The following is a 19,691-nucleotide window of genomic DNA, read 5'->3' as shown; positions in this document are numbered from 1 at the left end:
AAGGGCTGAGGGCGCCCCCACAAAACAAGGAAGTACTGGGGCCCCTCCCGCACTTCGGGGGCCACAGGGGCCTCTTTTATGACCCTGATGTTAGAGAGAGGTTTGTCAGATTATGTTTTAGTGCAAAATGGGATACTTCGGTGTCAGGAGACTTGGCTATGAACGCTCTAACATTCAATGTGTTGCTTGTGTTGCTAAACATTGTCGTTCACCAAAATGAAACCATCTGTCTGGTGACTTTCTACCTTTATTATCAACAGAAAGTGAGGTGTCTATATAAAAAAGTGCCACTGGATTTTGTTATTTGTCTTTCTAATAAAGGAGACATTACTTCTGAGACCAATGCTATGGTGTCTTTTGAAAATGACACTGCCAGTGTAAGTGTTACTTACCTAAGTGTTTTAGTACTAACAGGTGATTTCAACTTAAAGTTAATGCCTCACAGGTTTGATAATTTAATGGCTGAAGTGTCAGAAATATAGAACATTCAGTCAGCTAATTTCTCACCTTGTAACGCCTCAAAACCCTCAGAAATTATGATTAATATGGTGTCCAGTAACCAGTTGGTTTGTCCTTATTCACATTTACCAGCAGATCAAACTTTCCAGATGGGTCATCAACTCTGGCCCGTAATCATATTTTTGTTCAGATCTGCTACATTTCACTTTTTACCAAGGTTAAATTATTATCAAATGGAAGCAGTGATTACCGCCCCCTCCAAACAAACAGGGAATTGCGGAATCTGATGGAGGTCAAAAGGGACTAGGTGTTCCAGTAGAGAATCCTTGAAGACTGTTCACTAGACTCAAAAGCAATTATCTCAGGCATCTGGCTTCTTTTCAAAATAAATAATATTACTTCCATTGTGTTTATCAATCAGAGGACAAACTAGACTGCTATTTCTGAATGATGAAATAATGAGTTGTTGCATCTTTACAAATCCAAGGTAAGACAATACTGCCCCCCCCCATTGAATCCTAAGCACGCAAAATGGTTAGACAAAGCATGTAGAGCACTGAAAAATAAACTGCAGAAAATGCAATACTTGGAACAATACAATCCCGAAAAGATATTGTCTAAGAAAATTAAAAGAGCCCAAGTCCCGTTATAAATGATTATTTGGAGATTTTTTTTAAATATACATCTACTACAAAAAATAAGAACGAAAGTTTGAGGCTGTGCAATTAGGTGATCTTAAGAAATTCTGGAATTTGGTTTACCATAGCTGCAACCCATACTCTTTCCTTAGCCAACATAATTCCAGACAAGTCCTGGGTCTCACATTCAACTAATCTTTATGGTCATTATGAGTCTTCCAATAATTCCAATTTAACTACAGAGAACACAATTGTTAACTCATTTTTCATTCAAAATATTGGAAATGTTAACACGTCTATGAGGCTTAGTAGAGCAGCAGGCCCACACCACCTTCCAGCAGTGGTTATAAGATCAAATGTTGGCTTGTGGGCATGTCAATTAGCAGGCTTTCTTTCGGTGGGTAACGGAAATAGGCCACTGAAAGCCAGATACAGCTGTCAAGCCTTTTTGAACATTCCTCTTAAAGCATGGATTTGAACAGCCAATACACAGAAGAGCCTCCTCCTCACTTTTTGAATTCTGCAAGAAGCTTAATACCCTGTTTTTCAAGTGGTCCCACTAGGCCCTAGGTGTGGCCACACTCACACTTCGTCAGCGCCAGGATAACCTCCTGTGTGATGATGCTCTCCGCAAATCTGCATAATATAACATTTGCCAAATCCCTGGAAGGGGGCAACTGTTCTGTTGAGCCATAAGAAGCTGATGTCTGCCTTAAACGCCCTCTAATTAGAATTGCTAGGGCATACTCAGAAATTATTTTGCAGCACAGGAAGAAATTCAGAAGAATGACCCAACTGAATTAAAGTGGAAACCTTAAATTGTTGTTTCCTCAACTTCCTAGCAGCATTTGATTTAATGGCTAGAGGGCGCCTTTGGTGAAAACTCGTTCCCCCGAACATCCCACCTTAGCGATTTAATCATCTGTGCTCTCCACCAGTCACACTGGACCCAGGTACAGGTAAATTAACATGGCTTGCAACAGAGATGTGTTTTGTTCCATAAGTTATTTGGTATATATCGTGCAGATCTTCCTATTATTTTAAATCATTCTAAGTGATGTTTTCCACAAATAGGTGGGTTACACATATGTCTTCTATATGCGGATGACCTAGTAGTGAGGGATAACACTGCAGTAGGTGTGCTTGGGCTTTTGCATGATTATTGTGTGGTTAAACACTTAAAAACAAATGTGGATAAATCCAACATGTTGGCATATGGAAGGAAAAGGTAAAGTTCTCCTGACAGTTTGCTTTTTAAAGACTATAGAGGCTAAATTCCTATAAATGTTTTGGGGTATTTTCCAGCAACCTAGCCTAGCCCGGGCATCTGATAACTTGATAATCTGGATCTCAAGCTGTACATAAGTTGGAAAGCCCCAAAAAACTGAAAAATTTTTGCATTTCTTATTTTCGTGTTGAGATAGAATAGAATATAGCAGTTTGGGCTATACCCTTCCTTGAGGGGTATGGCTGGGCCAACCATGATTTGCATGTCTAGCCACGAATTTGCAATTCGCAGGTATGGTTCGGCCACAAGGCAGCAGTTACTGCAAATGCCAACCTTCGGGCAGGTTGGAAGAGCGTATGTGACGGCAAATGGTCTCCGGGCTACAAAAACACTTTCCTAGACTTCATAAAACATTTTAGAGCCATACCCCAGCCCTTATTTGCTGTCAAAGTGCCTGTGTTTTTATCTCTGTCCACACTGTCTTACTTGGCGTGAGTTTCAGCAGTGACTATATTCACAGCAGTATTTGCTTTGTTCCCTGTACAGATCTACTGCTCTGGGACAATACATGCAGCCGCGAGGTGTACACTCTACATGCAGTAAATCAGCGCCTGACCCATGTTTTTAGGTGACAGTGAACTGTTCACAAAAAAATCCTAACACATGCCTAACTGAGTAACTTTTAAAAAAGTCTCTCCTTTGACATGTTCAATGAAACTAACACCTGTCTATCCAAAAAATATATTTACCAATGTCTTTCGGTCTTCTTTCATGTACACCTTTAAAATGAATTTAAGGTCTCATTTTTATTAGAAAAAAAGTTTATCAGACGATTTGTAATCATAGAAGGGATTGTAACTAGAATATGCCGCCCTGTGGCCCCTAGCACTGCCTTTTCCCCAGCCTTTTCATGGCAGAGCAACTGCCATTGAAATGCTGGCGAAAAGGGAGGTGGTGATCAGCACGGCGGTGGCAAACTTGCCACCGCCGTGGCTGACCACGACTTTGACTGCTGCCAACCCGTCAGGATCCCTGATCCTGGCAGAGACGGCGGTCTCCTGGTGGTCTGACCTCTAGGATCCTAATCTGGCTGTCAGACCGCCAGGAGTGCGGCAGTCCGATAGCCACCGCAACTTTGGCAGTCTTCAGACCGCCAAATTCATAATTGGCCCTTAATCCAATGTATACAAAATACTCTAAAAGAATCAAGCTCTCACAATCTATCTGAAGATAGCTCAACCCCAAGTTTTTACCTTGTCTTTTAAAGGTTCGCTTTGAGACTGGAAAGTCTGGTCTACCGCTGAACTCCTCTCCATGATCCACGAGGGCTTCCTTTATAGCCTGGAATCCACAGAGCATCACCACCTTCTGAGATCCGAAGTATAAGGTGTACACAGGGCCATAGGTCTCCTTAAACTGCAAAGAATCAAGACAGTTACTCACGCTCCGGGCTGGAATGAAACAACAACTGTACAATGTCTGGAAGCTGTACAACATACCACACAGTAGAATCACTTTATTGCATACAATAGTAGTAATAATAGTAAAAAAGAATCCTTCAGACATTTCGTGAACGTTTCGTTTATTTCCCAGGATATGAGACTTTGGACCTCATATATAGAATGGATCATGGTTCACTACATCAGAAGAGGCCTTAGACTCAGCTACCATTGCGAACGGCCACCCACCATATGCCTTTGAAGACAGTGCCCCCTCTGGTGTGACGAGTGGTGTCTTCCTATATGTAGGGGCAACTGATAGTTTTTCCTGCCAATGTCCATGATGCCTTGCATGGTATACCTGTGCAGTGAGATCCAGTGACAGTAGCCCTACCCTAAATTGAGTGGAGCAAGTGCCACTCTGACCTTGCGGTTCAGTAGGCATGTAAAGTCAAGGGTGTCATGCGGGACAGCCAGCTAAGGCTCCCCCATCCCTGGAAACCCTGAAGTTGACCTGACTCTAAATGAGGCATGGAAGCACCATCAGTGTATGGCGGTACTCTCAGACCACCAGACTCTAAATAATGCTAAAATTGTGTTTCACGCCTGCATCAATACCTTGTGACAAATGCACCAAACAATATTCTGGGGCTAGTGTTAAGTTGAATTGGCAGGAATCCAATTTCTGACACCAGTGTATTTTTCACCTGCTAGAGGAGAAATATCTGATCCACTGAGATGTTATGTCTTGTGACAACTCTGCCATATGACTACTAGGGAGATTTTAGATAAGTTGGCCAATTTCTAGGGCAGATATACAGCCAATTAAAAATACTAAATAAACGCCACTGTGCGCACACTGCCACTGTCTTTTAATGAGGAGGCATTCTATCCTTACCTATAATCTTCGTCCTATTCATGGATCTGGGTTGAGGATTCTCTGCAAGAGAAGGATCCTTTTTTAACAATGTCCTGCTGTTTATGCAGATATATGTTTTACAAGAAATCCACCAATATAGTGGCTTTTTTCGGCACTCACATGAGCAGCTTTATCATAGGTTATTGGCAGCAACAATGACAACCCTAGAAGGATTAATGTCGATTGGCAAAGCTATAAAGCAGCAAGTATTCTTGCTCGCAATTATTTTGCAAGTTTTCAGTTACCAATCTACTTAAAACTTGGCGTATATTGTCTAATGTACCAAATGTCACTCTATGCAGGGTGTTCTTTAGTCCACTAACTAGCAGTGCACTGAGAATGAACAGACATTACTCAGTCAGTTTGGTGCCCAAACTAGATCCAGGATAGCTGGTCCATTTCAGGACCAAAGGATTTTCATCTGGAGCCCGCTTCCAGCACTGCCAAATTCTAAGGTTGCTAAGAGGCAGCCTATTTCTATTTCATCCTCATGCCTCCTTCTTCCTTCATCCTACAATTGCTGTCTCTTTATCGCACTCTTGCCGGTTTAGTTTAATTACTGCTTCGTCCCTTTCTTGCTGTTTTACTATCTCTTCTTTTTCTTTTCCGTCCTTCCCTCACTTTCTCTGAGTCAATGTCTGTTGATAAACAATAGGTCCTAGATGCCAAACTCGAGTGCCAGTGCCCACCAACTGCAAGAATGAGCATAAAGTAAGCTCGACCAACACATTTACTGACTTACTGAACTCTACTAAATTCATATGTAGTAGTTTGACATCTCTGCACAGGACTCATATACCCCAAGGGTGTTTCTACATTGTCTAGCCAAACTATCTCACCTGAAAATATGGAAATATGGTTAGTCACTTGGTTTCTTCAATGGTGGCTAGCAACGTGACAAAGTGGTGGGCGGTGTAGAACAAAATTAAATAATAATAAAAAAACCTTACCTTGACCCAGCCCCACCTCTGCTCTTCCAATGCACTGCAGGAAGGCACAGGCTCCTACCCTGCCTTGTGGCCAGTCCTGATGCTGCCCTCATGCTGCTGACAGCATTAAACAAGCATCAGGAGTGGCCTTAGCGCCCTGGCTTTGCGTTCCCAGGCAGACTGGAAGCCTGTGCCTGCTTTCTCCCAACTGGCAACACAGTGCCGGGTTCGAGAGAGCTCACTGCGCATGTGTGTTTGGCCACCCTGAGATGGCCGGCCAAGAACACACGTGCACTGAGGGGAGTGCACACCACTCCCATCTATGGCTGTCATGTCCCCATGGGCCTGCCCCTTTAAAAGTAAAACTATAATAAATATCGCTTATTATCTTTTTATTTTTAAAGTTTTGCAGCTGCTGCTGCTGGCGGGGGGATGACACTCATCCGCCTTCTTTATTCAAGGAGTTATGCTGCAGGCCAATGGTTTTAAGGAACGAAAATCATATAGATCCCATCTACTTGAGATGGGCATTCCTCTGCCCTACCAGCACTACCCACATGGCTTGCTGTTCTCTTTCAGCCAGGGCCACTAATAGCTGTACACAGTGGCACATGGATATCTTTGAGAGACAGCCTCCAGTGGAGCATTTGAACCTCCACATAGGTTCATTAAAGGTATATTGGTTTGCATACTTCCTCAGAAAATAAAAAAAGAGCAACCGAATTGTGGAGCAGTATCTCTGTTCTAATGTCCCACCAGTAAATACAAATTGCTATGGCCTCTAGCTTTAGCAATAAACAGGTTGCTCCATTCTTACAATTTCTGATCTTTTGTAGTGCAATAAATCCTCTACCTAAATGCAGTCCGTACAGCAGGAGTTTTTTTTTTTAATCTTTGGGCCCATTATACATGGACGCCTCTCAACCTCCTTCATAGGCTTTGCCAAATACTGGGGAGGGGGTATAACTATGGAGATTACCACAGATGAACAACCACAGAGGATCATGTAGGGAATCCATCTAAAGTGGTTAGAATCCTAAGTGGCTCACTATTCCTGGTACCTTCTTACTACTATTTTTCCCTCAAGTTCATGTTTGCCTCCTGTTGCAGGTGTGTTCTTCATCAGGCCAGTCAAACCTCTAGGTTGCACCCTAGAAACACTCAGCTTCCGTCCTAGTCTGAGTAGAGCAAAGTCAAGACTATACTTGACTTCAGACACAGGGGCATTTTGTTGCAATGCTAGGTTACTTCGTATTGTTAAGGATCAGAGGGCATTTCTATGCATTCCCCAATGATGTGTATGCTTCTAAATGAATATGCCAGTTCCACAAGCAGCTCCTAAAGAAACCACAGCTTAAGGTTGTGAGGAGTGAGTCCTGAAGAGGGGTGTGCCTTTAGGACCTAAGGCACTCTGCATGTCCTAGTGCATTCTGTCCTGTCTACAGGTCCTGTAATCCTAACCACAGTGGTCCTCACTCACACAAGAGTGCCCGATAAAATCACATCTACTTCAAACCTCACCTACATTCAAACTGTGCTCTTAGTGAACCGAGGATAGACATGAGCCTGCTTCTGTAACTGAACCCTACTGAGAATGTCTGAATCCGTAAGTGATGATTTCTCAAAGTCCTGCCTAACAAAAGCACAGTATGTCAGAGCACAGGTGTATTTGCAGTCTTCTCATATTTCAACACGGCTCAGGTTATTGAATCTCTTTTTTAGATTCCTGTGACTTTTAACTTTGTAGAAGTTATGGCCTTACATTTTTGCTCTGCCTCAAACAGAGAATTACTAGTCTTTGAAATATTTTGATCTTGGCCTATGTTTTGCGTGGTTGTGCCAGCTACATTTAGGTAAGGCTGGTCCCTCTGTGTGTTTCTGCTGTGATCGCCTACCCCTAAAGCAGTCGTTCTGATCTTCTTTACAGCACTTTGAACAGCTGTGTAAATGCACCTCTATGCCAGAGAACTCCCTCCTCTCCTCCTGTTCTGACTGTATTTAGTCATGATATCTCCCAGTGGTGGAGAAAGAGAGAGCCATGTACTAATGATAGTTTCCCTGGATCTTTCTTCAGTGGCCGTCCTTGAGACATTTTGCTTGTTTTAGGTTGCCAATTGCAAGCTTGGAAGCTCTGTTTGTCTAACTTGCGGGAGACACAGAGTCATAGAGGTTTTTTGGATAGAAACTTTTAAGACCTTTTTACAAGGTGAGTAGACTCTCAGTACCGCTAATGAAGTCTAGCGATTGGATGTGTTTACATTGTACAGAAGGGTACCTCAGGGTAAGTGTTGGAGGCAGCCTCAAGCAAAGATGGTAAGGACATAATGGCAAACCGAATTCACTCATTTGAAGAATCCTACAGAAACGACATCAGTACCTCTTGAGCACAACTACCAATAACAATTTCAAGAGCTTTACTTGACACCAATACAATACAAATCATAAAGTGGCTTGTTGAACACTGACTTATGACATAGTAATGGAACATGGAAATGGCCAACAGCAGCACAGTGTTGATCTCTGAGAAAGGGGTATGAAGAGAGGCTGGAATTGCAGTATTGGAGGATTGTCATTCTGTTACAGTCTTCTTACTTCTAGATGACAGTCCTTTAGAAATCGGCTACTTTATTAGTATGAATTGAGTACAATGTCAGTCCTCAGGCAGTCAGGATGCTGTTATGAATATCTTCTCAGTATTATTTTAAACAATTTGAACCTATATAAGTTGATAAAGAAAGTGAAATTAATCATAAAGATTTGATATTTGAAACTATTGTTTTGATCACGTCTCTTCTACTGGTCACAGTCTGCCGCAATGGACAACTTGAAAAGGTAAAAGAGAGTACCCTAATTGAATTGTGTTGACTTGAACTGCGCCTATTTAGGACAGTATACCTTTGACTCAACATAAAATATAGCATATCTTCTGCAATCAATGCGGAATTACATTAATAAAAAAAGAACTAACCTTTTATTGGTTAACCCTTCCACTGCTAGGCCTTTCACCTCAATACCCCAACTCCCCTCCAATCCAATCCAATTTCTCCTCCCCCTCAGTGCTAAGCCTTTTTTGGCTATATGAGGTAGTTTGCGCTTAGGCTTCCATAACGTTTTGTCCTCATAAGCTATTCAATCCAAATTTCTGTCCTAACGCTACCCAGGGTTTGTGGATTCCACTGGAGGGGACAAATGAATTGGTCAAAATATAGGTTACTTTTGTTTTTTTTGGGGGGGGGGAGGAATGGGAAACAATGCTGCAGAAGGAAGTGTTTGTTTTCTCCTGCAAATGGCATGAACAAATGGTTTGCAGTGCTAAAATCACCATGTCCTTAGCTTTCAGAAACAAGCAGACTTGTTTCAGAAAACTACATTTTTAAAACAGTTTTGCCATTTTACTGGGAAATAGCCAATTTTCCCAATTTTTTGTGAATTCAACGTCTTTCCAGTTTGTGGTGAAAACTGGTATGATCCTTTAAGGTTTTACCAAAGAAACTAAGCTTTGAAATAAAACAATATTAAAAATCTGTAGGAAAAAATGGCCATTTGTGACAATGTTTTAATTTGTAACTTCTTGTCACGATGACTGATTTACTAAAGCAGTATTGCTAAATCCTTCTGATTGTGGGAATATACAGGGTCTGTGGGTTTTCCAAGAGCGCAAGGTACCCAGAGCTAATAACAGAGCTGGACAGTGCAATGGTTTTTCATTGCGTATCGGGTATATAGCAATTCATATGGTAAAATGTAAAGAGTGAAAAATAGGTATCAAGGAAAACCTATGTATTTCCAAAATGGGCACAAGATATGGAGTTTAGAAGCAGTGGTGATTTGCACATATCCAAATTTGTAGGTACCCATGCTAGCAAGTGAATTAGAAGGTGTTGTGAGGCCCTGCTGAACCCGAATACTCGGCTCCAACCACTCCACATGGGACGACTCCGGGTGGCCAGCCACCTTAGGACCGCCCCTACACCCACCACCCATGCACGCAATCTAAGCTTCGTCTTAGACTCATCGCTCACCATGACCAATAAAGTCAACTCCATTTCATCTTCCTGCTTCAACACCCTCCGCATGCTTCGGAAGATCTTCAGACAGATCCCATCGAAACAAGAAGGACGGTCACCCACGCACTCGTCAGCAGCAGACTGGACTACGGCAACGCGCTCTGTGCACGGACCATAGCCAGGCTCCAGAAAAAACTACAGAGTATACAGAACGCCTCCGCACGCCTCATCCTCAACATCCCATGCTGCAACCACATCTCAGCCCACCTCAGAGACCTACACTGGCTTCTCTTCACCAAGAGGATCACCTTCAAACTCCTCATCCACGCCCACAAAGCTCTTCACAACACGGGCCCTGCCTAACTCAACGCGCGACACACCTTCCATGCTCCCACCTGCCAACTCCGCTCTGCCAACCTTGTCCTCGCCGCCATCCCTCACATCCACCGAACTACAGCCGGTGGCAGATCCTTTTCCCACCTCGCCGCCAAGACCTTGAACACCCTCCCCACCCACCCACGACAGACCCAGGACCTCCTGACCTTCAGGGAACATCTCAAGACCTGGTTATTCAAGCAGTAGCAGTTCCTCCCCACCCTCCCTTTCAGTGCCTTGAGACCCTAGCAGGTGAATACTGCGCTTTACAAATGTTTGATTGATTGATTGATTGATTGATTGATTTGGTGCCCCTGTTTTAGCTTCATTTTATATTTCAGCTGCATCACTTTTTGCATTGTTATTATACAAACTTTCCTTGCATAATATTCTTTTAGGAATATTCTGTACAACATGCTCGTTTAGTTAGCCTTTTCATGAGGTAATCAGTACATTTTGCTCAAGGCTAAGAACACTGTACACAATATACTGTTTCTTGTGTTGCCCGTTCAGGAGACAGCGTCTAAAATCCAGACATAACATTACTTCAGAACCGTGCTTCTAGCACAGTGTGGGTTTAATATGTAAGTGATACACTGACTCGTAAGGGGCAGAGGGGCACTCCAGCCATGACCATCCTGGAACGAACGCTGTATGTTCAACATGCAGCTTTGCTGGTGCTAATCTACCAACTTCCTGAGAGCACTGCTACCAGAGAAGCTCAAAATGGAAGATGGAATACTATAACTCCTATCAAGAGAAACAAACAACAAAACTGAAATAATCTCCTTTTACGTCAGAGCATACAAATCAGCCATTAAAAATTTCAAAGGACAACACTATTCCAGACAGGTTGCCAATGCATAATGTCTTTTAAAAGTACTAAATAGGATGTTGTCAGAATTCTGCAACCCAAAATGCACTGTAACTTATACACCCCTTTTACAATCCTTCTGTGGCACCATTTCTAACATGCCTTTCTTTCTTTAAAACAAAGAACGTGAAAGACTACCTCAGGAACAAAACAACCAACAATCAGACTATAACAAACCAGAATAACATAACAAAAGAAGCATACAGACAGCAAGTACTAACTTCCTACAAAGTCCTATCTGAATTGAATGAACTGGTTAAGGCATGCAAGCCTTCCAGGTCTCCATCAGATCCCACTCCTCCGCAACCTTTCAATAACATCCTACTAAGCACATGTACCACATTTGTGGCACAAAACATACTAAACAACCTCCTAGATCCATGAACTTTCACCTCCAAAATCAAACACCTTAATTAGACCACTCATTAAACAACTATTGGAAAAGCCTGCAAGGGCCATTGGCTTAGCCAATATGATTTAGCCATGTTGTACACCACCTTGCAGCTATTTAGCATGACTAAATATGGTGTGAGGAGAGTGACACGGAGTGTCGCAGAGTGTCACAAAGTAGGGTATTTTGGAGTGGCGTAGAGAGATGTGGAGTGGAATGGAGTGGAGTGGCAGTGTTGCGGAGTGTCTTGGAGCAAGTAGAGTGTCGTAGACTGGAAGGGAGTGAAGTAGAGTGGTGGAGGATTGGGTGGTGCAGAGTGGAGCAGAATGGCAGAGTGTTATTGATTGGTATAGAGCAGAGTGGAGAGGTGTAGAGGGTGTAGCGCAGAGTGGTCTAGAGCAGAGTAGATTGTGGTGGAGTGGAGTAGTGTAGTAGAGTGGAATGGTATAGAGTGACATAGAGAGGAGTAGTGTGCTGTAGAGTGGAGTGGCATAAAGTGGCATGGAGTGGAGTGGCACAGAGAGGAGTAGAGTACAGTGGGGTAGTGTGTTGTAGAATACAGTGGAGTAAAGTGGTATGGACTGGCGTAGATGAAGTTATGTAGAGCGTTACATGAATTTATGTAGAGTGTGGAGTGGCATAGAGTGGAGTAAGTGTCAGAGTGGAGCAGACCTTAATGGAGTAGAGAGTCATGGAGTGGAGTTTTGTAGAGCAGAGTAGAGTGGTGTAAAATACGGTGCTGCAGAGCAGGTTGGCATAATGTACAGTGACTTAGAGTGCACTGGTTTTGAGTAAAGTGGTGTAGAGCGTTACATGAAGTTATGTTGAGAGTGGAGTGGCATAGAGTGGAGTAAGTGTCAGAGTGGAGCAGACTTTAATGGAGTAGAGAGTCATGGAGTGGAGTTTTGTAGAGCAGAGTAGAGTGGTGTAAAGTATGGTGCTGCAGAGCAGGTTGGCATAATGTACAGTGGCTTAGAGTGCATTGGTTTTGAGTAAAGTGGTGTACATTGCAGTGGCGTAGACTGGAATGCGTAAAGTGGATGTGTCGCAGGGTGGAGTGGCACACAGTAAAGTGGAATGTAGCAGGATAGGGTGCAGAGGTGCAGAATAGAGTCACGTATATTGCAAATGTGTGGCAAGGAGTGCAGAGTAGATTACAGTCGCGTAGAGTGCAGTGGCATAAAGTGCACTGGCATAATGATGAGTGGTGCAGAGTAGAGTGCAGTGGTGCAAAGTAGATTAGAGTTCAGTGGAAGAGAGTGCAGTCTTGCAGAGTAGAGTATCTTAGAGTGCAGCGGTGTAAAGTGCATAGTTGTAGACTGCAGTGGCATAGACTATTGTAGAGTAGAGTGCTGAAAAGACCAGTGGCATACAGTACAGCGGTGCAGAGTAGAACAGAGTTGTGTAGAGTACAGTGATGTAGACCGCAATGTCATAGAGTGGCGTAGCTTGCAGTGGCAAAAACTGTTGCAGAGTAGGTTACGGAGGCATAGAGTGCAGTGGTGCAGAATAGTTCGCATAGAGTGCAGCAGCATGCAGTGCACATTTTTTTAGTAAAGTGGTATAGAGTACATTGGGTAGTGTGCAGTGGTTTTAACAAGAATGGAGTAGAGTGGTGTAGAGTAGCACAGCATGCACAGACAGAGTGGCATAGAGTGCAGATTGTATTTTCAGAGTTAATATGTAAAAAAACCTAATTTTACAGTTCTGGGTGATTTTAACATTCATGCAGAGGACTTAGAAAATCCTGCTGCTAAAACCCTTCTTCCAGGTGCGGCTCCTCCATGAGGGCCGAGGAGTGTCAACGCCCCCCCCCTAGCAGCAGCGACAGGTGCAAATCCTTTATAAGGAAACAATAATAAACTGTGTTTATTATCGTTTCCTTGTAAAGGGACGGGGCCACGGGTGTGACAAGTGTGAGGGGGATTGCTGAGCAGTCCCCCTCAGAGCGCATGTTTGTTTGGCCGGCAATCTCGGACCGACCAAAAACACATGCGCAGAGGGCTCTCTCCAGCCCAGCAACATAGTTGCTGGGCTGGATAGAGCCTGCACAGGCTCCCAGTCTGCCTCGGAGCGCCCTGGCTGGGTGCTCCCAGCCAATTCTGACGCTGCTGCATTGAACAGCGCCAGGACTGGCCGCAGGGCAGGCTGGGAGCCTGTACCTGCCTGAAGCCAGCAGAGGAGTGGGACGCTGTGCGGCGCACGCAGTTGTCAGGTAAGTTTATTTGTTTTTAAATTATTTTTATTAATATTTTCTCCCCAACCACCTCCTGCTCTCCCCCTGCAGGAGCCGCCCCACCCCCTTTAACACTGCGAGCCGCTACTGCCTTCTTCATGATTTGGCCGCTTTAGAGTTGACTCAATTAGTTAGGGGCCCCACACATGTTAAGGGCCGCACCATCAATCTAGTCTTTAGCAATACAGTCGGCTTAACCTTCATGCCTCCTCTCCCTCTGGCTTGGTCCGACCATTTTTAATCACACTTAATCTACCATCGGCAGATCTCCCCAGACTATAACTCCACCTTATTGCTGCTGGTATAAGCTCAGAGCTAGCGACTGGATCAATACCCTGGAAAGGCTGAGACCTACCTCTACGGATAACACAGTTTGCCTTCTAGAGTCATTCAGTGGTTGGATTGCTAAAAGCTTAGAGAGTTGGCTCCCCTACTCTACCAAAGCTGGAGGACATCGTAAAATAGGTGCCCCTTGGTTCTCTCCTCATCTCCACCCCCAAAAAAGAAATGCAGGCACCTGGAAAGGAGATGGAGAAAATCATATGAAGTCTCTCTAAAGCAGGAGTATTGGAAAGCCATTAGACATTTCCATTCGGAAAGCAAATCAGCCCAATCCATCTACTATGCCACTAGAATTGTGCAGGCATCAAGCTCCCCAAAATAGATTTTTCAAATCTTTAAAGAAATTTCAGAGCCTCACACCCACTCCTGGACGCTTCCCAAGAACACAGTAATAACTTAGCATTTTTCTTTCAACAAAAGATATCCGATATCTATTCGGCTTTTGTCGGAAATCCCCATCAGCCCTTTGATCCTACAGGTCAGCATATTTCAGATTCTGTTTCCTTTTCTCAATTATCTCCTCTCACCGAGGACTCAGTATTTAAATTACTTGTTACTCTGAAATCGGGCTCTCCACTTGACCCTGCCCTCACCCCCCTCACCCATGTTTTGGCGCTAGGTGCTTCCGTTGTAGTACCAGTCCTCACTGACCTTCTGAACTCCTCTCTTTCTAAAAGTTTTGTCCCAGACCAGTGGAAGCATGCCATTGTCAAACCTCTGCTGAAAAAGCCTAATCTCGATGCAGCTCTGCTTTATAACATTAGGCCTATCTCTCTGCTGCCAACTGTATCAAAAATAATTGAAAAGCATGTTAATTCCCAACTTTCAGGTTTTCTGGAAGATAATAACATCATCCATCCCACTCAAGTGAGCTTCAGACCTCTACACGGCACAGAATCTGTCTTGATTGCGGTCACGGAAGAGGTCAGAAGACATCTCAATCAGGGGGCTGTGACAGCTATCATTTTTCTTGACCTCTGTGCTGCCTTCAACACTGTCGATCATGATACGCTACTTTTTAGAATGATGGAGGTTGGAATTACTGGCAACACACTGGAGTGGCTCTCCTCTTTTTTGAAGGGGAGATCATTTCAGGTACTTGACTGGTCCTTTCCTTCTTATCATGTTACGAGCAACTGTGGGGTGCCTCAGGGCTCTTCTCTTAGTCCTATGCTATTTGACATGTGCATGTCCCCAGTGGCAGAGATAGTGAAGCCCTACGGCCTCTCTCTGGTGTGTTACGCAGACGACACTCAGCTGGTATTTTCATTGTCCACCAACTCCAGCACTAATTGTTCGTCACATGCCCCTTGCCTGCAGGCGGTGTCTGGATGGATGTCTGAATGTAAGCTTAAGCTTAATGGAGAGAAGACCGAAGTAATGATACTAGGACACCGCCCCCAGTTGGGGCTTAAACCTCTTATTCTGGAATCCTTGGGAAACTTGCCTCCCCCCAAGGAAACTATTAAGAGCTTAGGAGTCTGGTTTGGCGCACGGCTTACCATGGATTACCAGGTAAAAATGATATCTGCTACGTGCTTTGGTTTGCTTAGGCTCCCGAGGAAGGTTTTCAAAATCCTTCCATTTGTAGCAAAAAGACTTTATTGTCCAGGCCCTTATCTCTCGGTTGTACTATTGCAACGCATTGTACCTTAGCTCCCCATCAGAAAGCTGCAGGTAGTGCAGAATGTTTCTGCCCGTCTTCTCCTAAATATACCGAGACATGTATCGGCTAAAGCGGCTATCTCTTCTCTCCATTGGCTCCCAGTGAAACAACGTATAAAGTTTAAAACCTTGTGTTGTGTCCACAGGTCCTTCCCTACATAATAGAGGTCCTTCTTTGCTAAGGTCATTATTTTCCTTCCATATGCCTGCTAGACAGCTCAGGTCTTTTTCGGCAGCCTTAGCTTTAATTCCCAGAGTAAAAAAATCCACATGCGGTGGAAGCTCCATGGCTTATCTTGGAACCAAACTCTGAAACTCACTTCCTCTCAGCCTTCGCCTGACCAGCCATGAGCTTTCTTTCCAGCGAGTACTTAAAACATGGCTATTTAGAACGTAACCCCCAGACCATCTTTAGAAGTCCGCTACCAGCGCTGGAAGGTCTTCAGGAAGCCATGCGCTCTATAAAAGCCCTTAACATAACATAACATAACATAACATTGTTTCAGAATAGACTAAAGTGATGCAGAATGAAGTGCTTCAAGGCAGAGTGGAGTGGTGCAGGTTACAGTGGAGTGGCATAGAATAGTGGCATAGAGTGCACTGGCATAGAGTGGAGTGGTGCAGAGTAAAGTGGAGTAGATAAATGGTGTAGTGCGCAGTACTGAAGAGTGCAGTAATGCATAGTAAAGAAGAGAACATTGGCATATAGTAAAGTGGTGCAGAGCAGAGTACAGAGGTGTAGTGTAAAGTGGCGAAGAGTGCAGTGGCATAGAGTAGAGAGGTCCAGGGGCATAGAGTGCAGTGGAGTAGAGTGGCGCAGAGTTCAGTGGCAGAGAGTGCAGTGTTACTGAGTAAAGTGTTGTAGAGTGCAGTGGTGTAGAGTAGAGTGGCTTAGAGTGCACTGGCATAGAGTACAGTGGCACAGGGATAGAGGAAATGGTATCCTTGTGTCCTGTAAAAAATTCAAACAGAAGCAGTATTTTGTTTCAATCCTCCTCGATGCCAGATTATCCTTGTGTCACTGCACCTGTTACATAAATACAAAGAGTGACATATAAGGGTATGTGCAAATGGTAGGGATGGGGGAAAGAAATATATGCCTGCTAAAGTGTTATGTAATAATACTGATGAGGATTAGTTGCATTGAGAGAACACACTGGCATAGGTAAGAGGTGATAAAGAAAATAGGTCAAATCTATTTTAATGGAAAGTGCTCCGCGGTAGACGTAGAGTATCCTGAACTGTAGTGATATTAATTAAGTATGCAACTGTATTTTATGATGTAATAATTTTTTCGTGTATAATGATCTTAATTTTGGCATGAGCTGTAGTTAATGTAGTTAGGATACACGAAATAATGTTGTATAGGTTAGGGCTGAAAAAGTAATAAAAAGTGAGAGGAATGTTTGTGTTGCTTATGTGATTAAATAAGTGAAAGTTTGGGCCTGAAAGAGCATTTATTTTTAATTGTTGACCATGGTGAAAGGGCATGAAGGGTGCAATGTAATTGTTGTTAGAGCTTGTGGAGAAGTGTAAGTAGACACAATGTCGGGAAAACTATTAAAAGAACGCAAAGGCAGATTGAAAAGCTTTGTAGTTGGAAAGGATAAGAGAGAGGGGTTTGGGGGTGCTTGGAATTGTGGGTGGAGAAGGAATTCTCAGAGAGGCTCTAAGACTGTAGCATCTAGCTGTTTACAAGTAGCAGGAAGGTAAATGTTACAACTTGGTCATTTGTGCATAAAAGCACAGAGGAGTGAAATTATCATCCTAGAGCCAGTAGACATGCTGCCTGAATGGAATGTTTATGTTCATTGTGCTTGTGTTGGACATGGTGCCACTGTGCCTGATGTACAAATGTAATGTCCAGTCTGGGAATTGTAGTTCAGAATGACCAATAAAGAGAGACGTGTGTTGTCGATGTGTGTGCCCCAAAAGCAGGATAAGTGGTGGTGTTACTAAACACTAGCCATACTTTGTATTTTACCATGGAGCTAGGGCCAAAATGTATATTCTGGTGTGGGCAGTATGTGGTATCTCTAGTGCATGTACAGGAACTGTGTTCTTTTTGTCTGGTTAAAATGTAAACTGAAGCACTAGTATAGGTTTAATGTTCCATGAGTTCTTATTGTCCTGGTGTCACTGCATTTGCTTTTTTAAAATAAATTAAGCTCCTGGAAGTGCGTGTTCAAAGGATCTGGAAGGAGTAGGTGGTTTGCGGTGCTTGGAAGTGCAGGGATGTGGTGCTCTTTGTGAAGAACAACTTTGCCTTTTTACCTATGTTGAACTTGTCCTGGTGTCATTTTCAGATATCTTGATACGTTTAGCGGCGCCTGCACTGTTGTCTGTTTTCATTCTATGCAGCAACATGCAGGTGGAGAGGGTTTAAAAAAAATGTTGCACCAAATATAAAGGTTGAATTTAAGGGGCCATCTGGCCTCCTTTTGTTGTAACATGATCCTGACTGGGTGCGGTCTGTAGGCTCCCACTTAGATGTGATGGAAAGAAGGGCAAAGAAAGGATCACAGCTTATCACTTCACATGTGCTTAAGAGAGGCATAATTTTGAGTTTGTTCAGTCCCTGTTTATAAGAGAAATGCATGTACTGTAAGAATGTCAAACGTGTTGGTCAGTCCCAGTATTTGCACAAATAATCTAAATACCACTATTTTATTTCTTTCATAGTGCTACTCACCACAGTGCAAAGTGCTTTGCATAACATACTTTTTATATACTAACAATAAATCATGTATGTAAATCAATGTACAAGATGTGTGTTGCATAAAACAGTGAGGGTTACAAGATGTAGCAATCACATACCCTTTACAGTTCTCTGTGCTATATTAGAAGGATTACAATTTACTAACTGCAAGTAACAAAAGGATGTGTGTGTTAAACGCAGTAACCTACTTAACTATTTAACTAAAATACATTTCTGTCATCCGCATGTTACATGCTGTGCTATTTATGGATCATGTTACAGCACCATAAATAGAGCACACGAGGGGCACAAGCAGGCTCCATGGGAAGAGTAATCTGCATTCCTCTTTCCTATCAACGTTCTCACTTTGAAGTCAGCAAAAACAAAGCAAGCGCAAAGCTCCCTCGTAAGATATCACTTGACATTTGACTTCTGTATTTGAATGTACAGCAAATGTGATAAGATAAGAACAAGATTTAAGAGCCAGTTTACAGAAAGTAAGTTTGTGGAAACAAGATTTGGGCAGGAGGGTGGATGAACTCAAGCTGGACAGCCTAAAGCAAATAGAGCAAGCAAATAGAAAGCCAGACAAATTCGAGTTACAAACGACAAACTCAATGGTAAGCAACAGGTGGATTGGATTTCTAGGTCACCTTTCTGAATGTCTCCAAAATGTGATAAGATAAGAACAAGATTTAAGGGCCAGTTTACAGAAAGCAAGTTTGTGGAAACAAGGTTTGGGCAGGAGGGTGGACGAACTCAAGCTGGACAGCCTAAAGCAAATAAAGCCAGCAAATAGAAAGCCAGACAAATGTGAGTTACAAACCACAAACTCAATGGTAAGCAATGTGCGCATTGGATTTCTAGATCAACTTTCTGAATGTCCCCAAAATGTCCTTAGCAAACCAGACAGCTGTGCCATCTGGTTGGCGTCAACCTAAAAACAAACCTCAACACATCTAATCTAGCCAACTACATGCCAATCTCTAATAGACCTTCCTAGAAAAACAAATTGACAGAGTTGCGTTCTCCCAGATTTCCAGCCTTGTTGAAAAGAAAGATCTACTTTTGGACCGGCAAGCTGGTTTCATCAAAGACAGAGGCAGGGACCTCACCCAAATATGCATGCAGGGTGAGTTGAATTAGATAATGGACACACCTATAGAAGCAGCACTGCTACTCTTGGACATATCCATGGCTTTTCATACCGTCCACCACCACACTATTCTACTGTGAATAGAAGAGCTAAATATTTGAGGAAGTATTAACAAAGGATTTCCTCTTTTCACAAAGGTATGCAAAGTATTATATCAATACCACTGCTCAATTTATCTCCTCTCTCGTTGCACTGTTTTGGCCCACAAGCCTCAAACAACTCTCCACTCCTATTCAATCTCCGCATGTCAGCCTTACCATCCCTGATCAACTCATTCAACTAACATGCTACACAGGTGCGGCTCCTGTCAGAGCAAAGCAGGGGGCGAGGGCACA

The 19,691-nt window shown here is 43.3% G+C and overlaps 1 protein-coding gene across 1 annotated transcript in view; it reads right to left on the bottom strand.

Moving 5' to 3' along the window:
- The window catches only part of LOC138259834 (cytochrome P450 2C18-like), a 209,710-nt gene that overhangs the window by 167,213 nt on the left and 22,806 nt on the right, over positions 1-19,691 (bottom strand). The window contains exon 2 of the mRNA XM_069207730.1: positions 3,579-3,741. Coding sequence (XP_069063831.1) covers positions 3,579-3,741 — 163 coding nt within the window. The remainder of the gene's footprint in view (positions 1-3,578; positions 3,742-19,691) is intronic.

This window comes from Pleurodeles waltl, chromosome 9, assembly GCF_031143425.1.
Source record: "Pleurodeles waltl isolate 20211129_DDA chromosome 9, aPleWal1.hap1.20221129, whole genome shotgun sequence".
NCBI classification, from domain to species: Eukaryota; Metazoa; Chordata; class Amphibia; order Caudata; family Salamandridae; genus Pleurodeles; species Pleurodeles waltl.
Note: the sequence above shows the minus strand (reverse complement) of the source record. Positions and strands in the feature narration are given on the sequence as shown.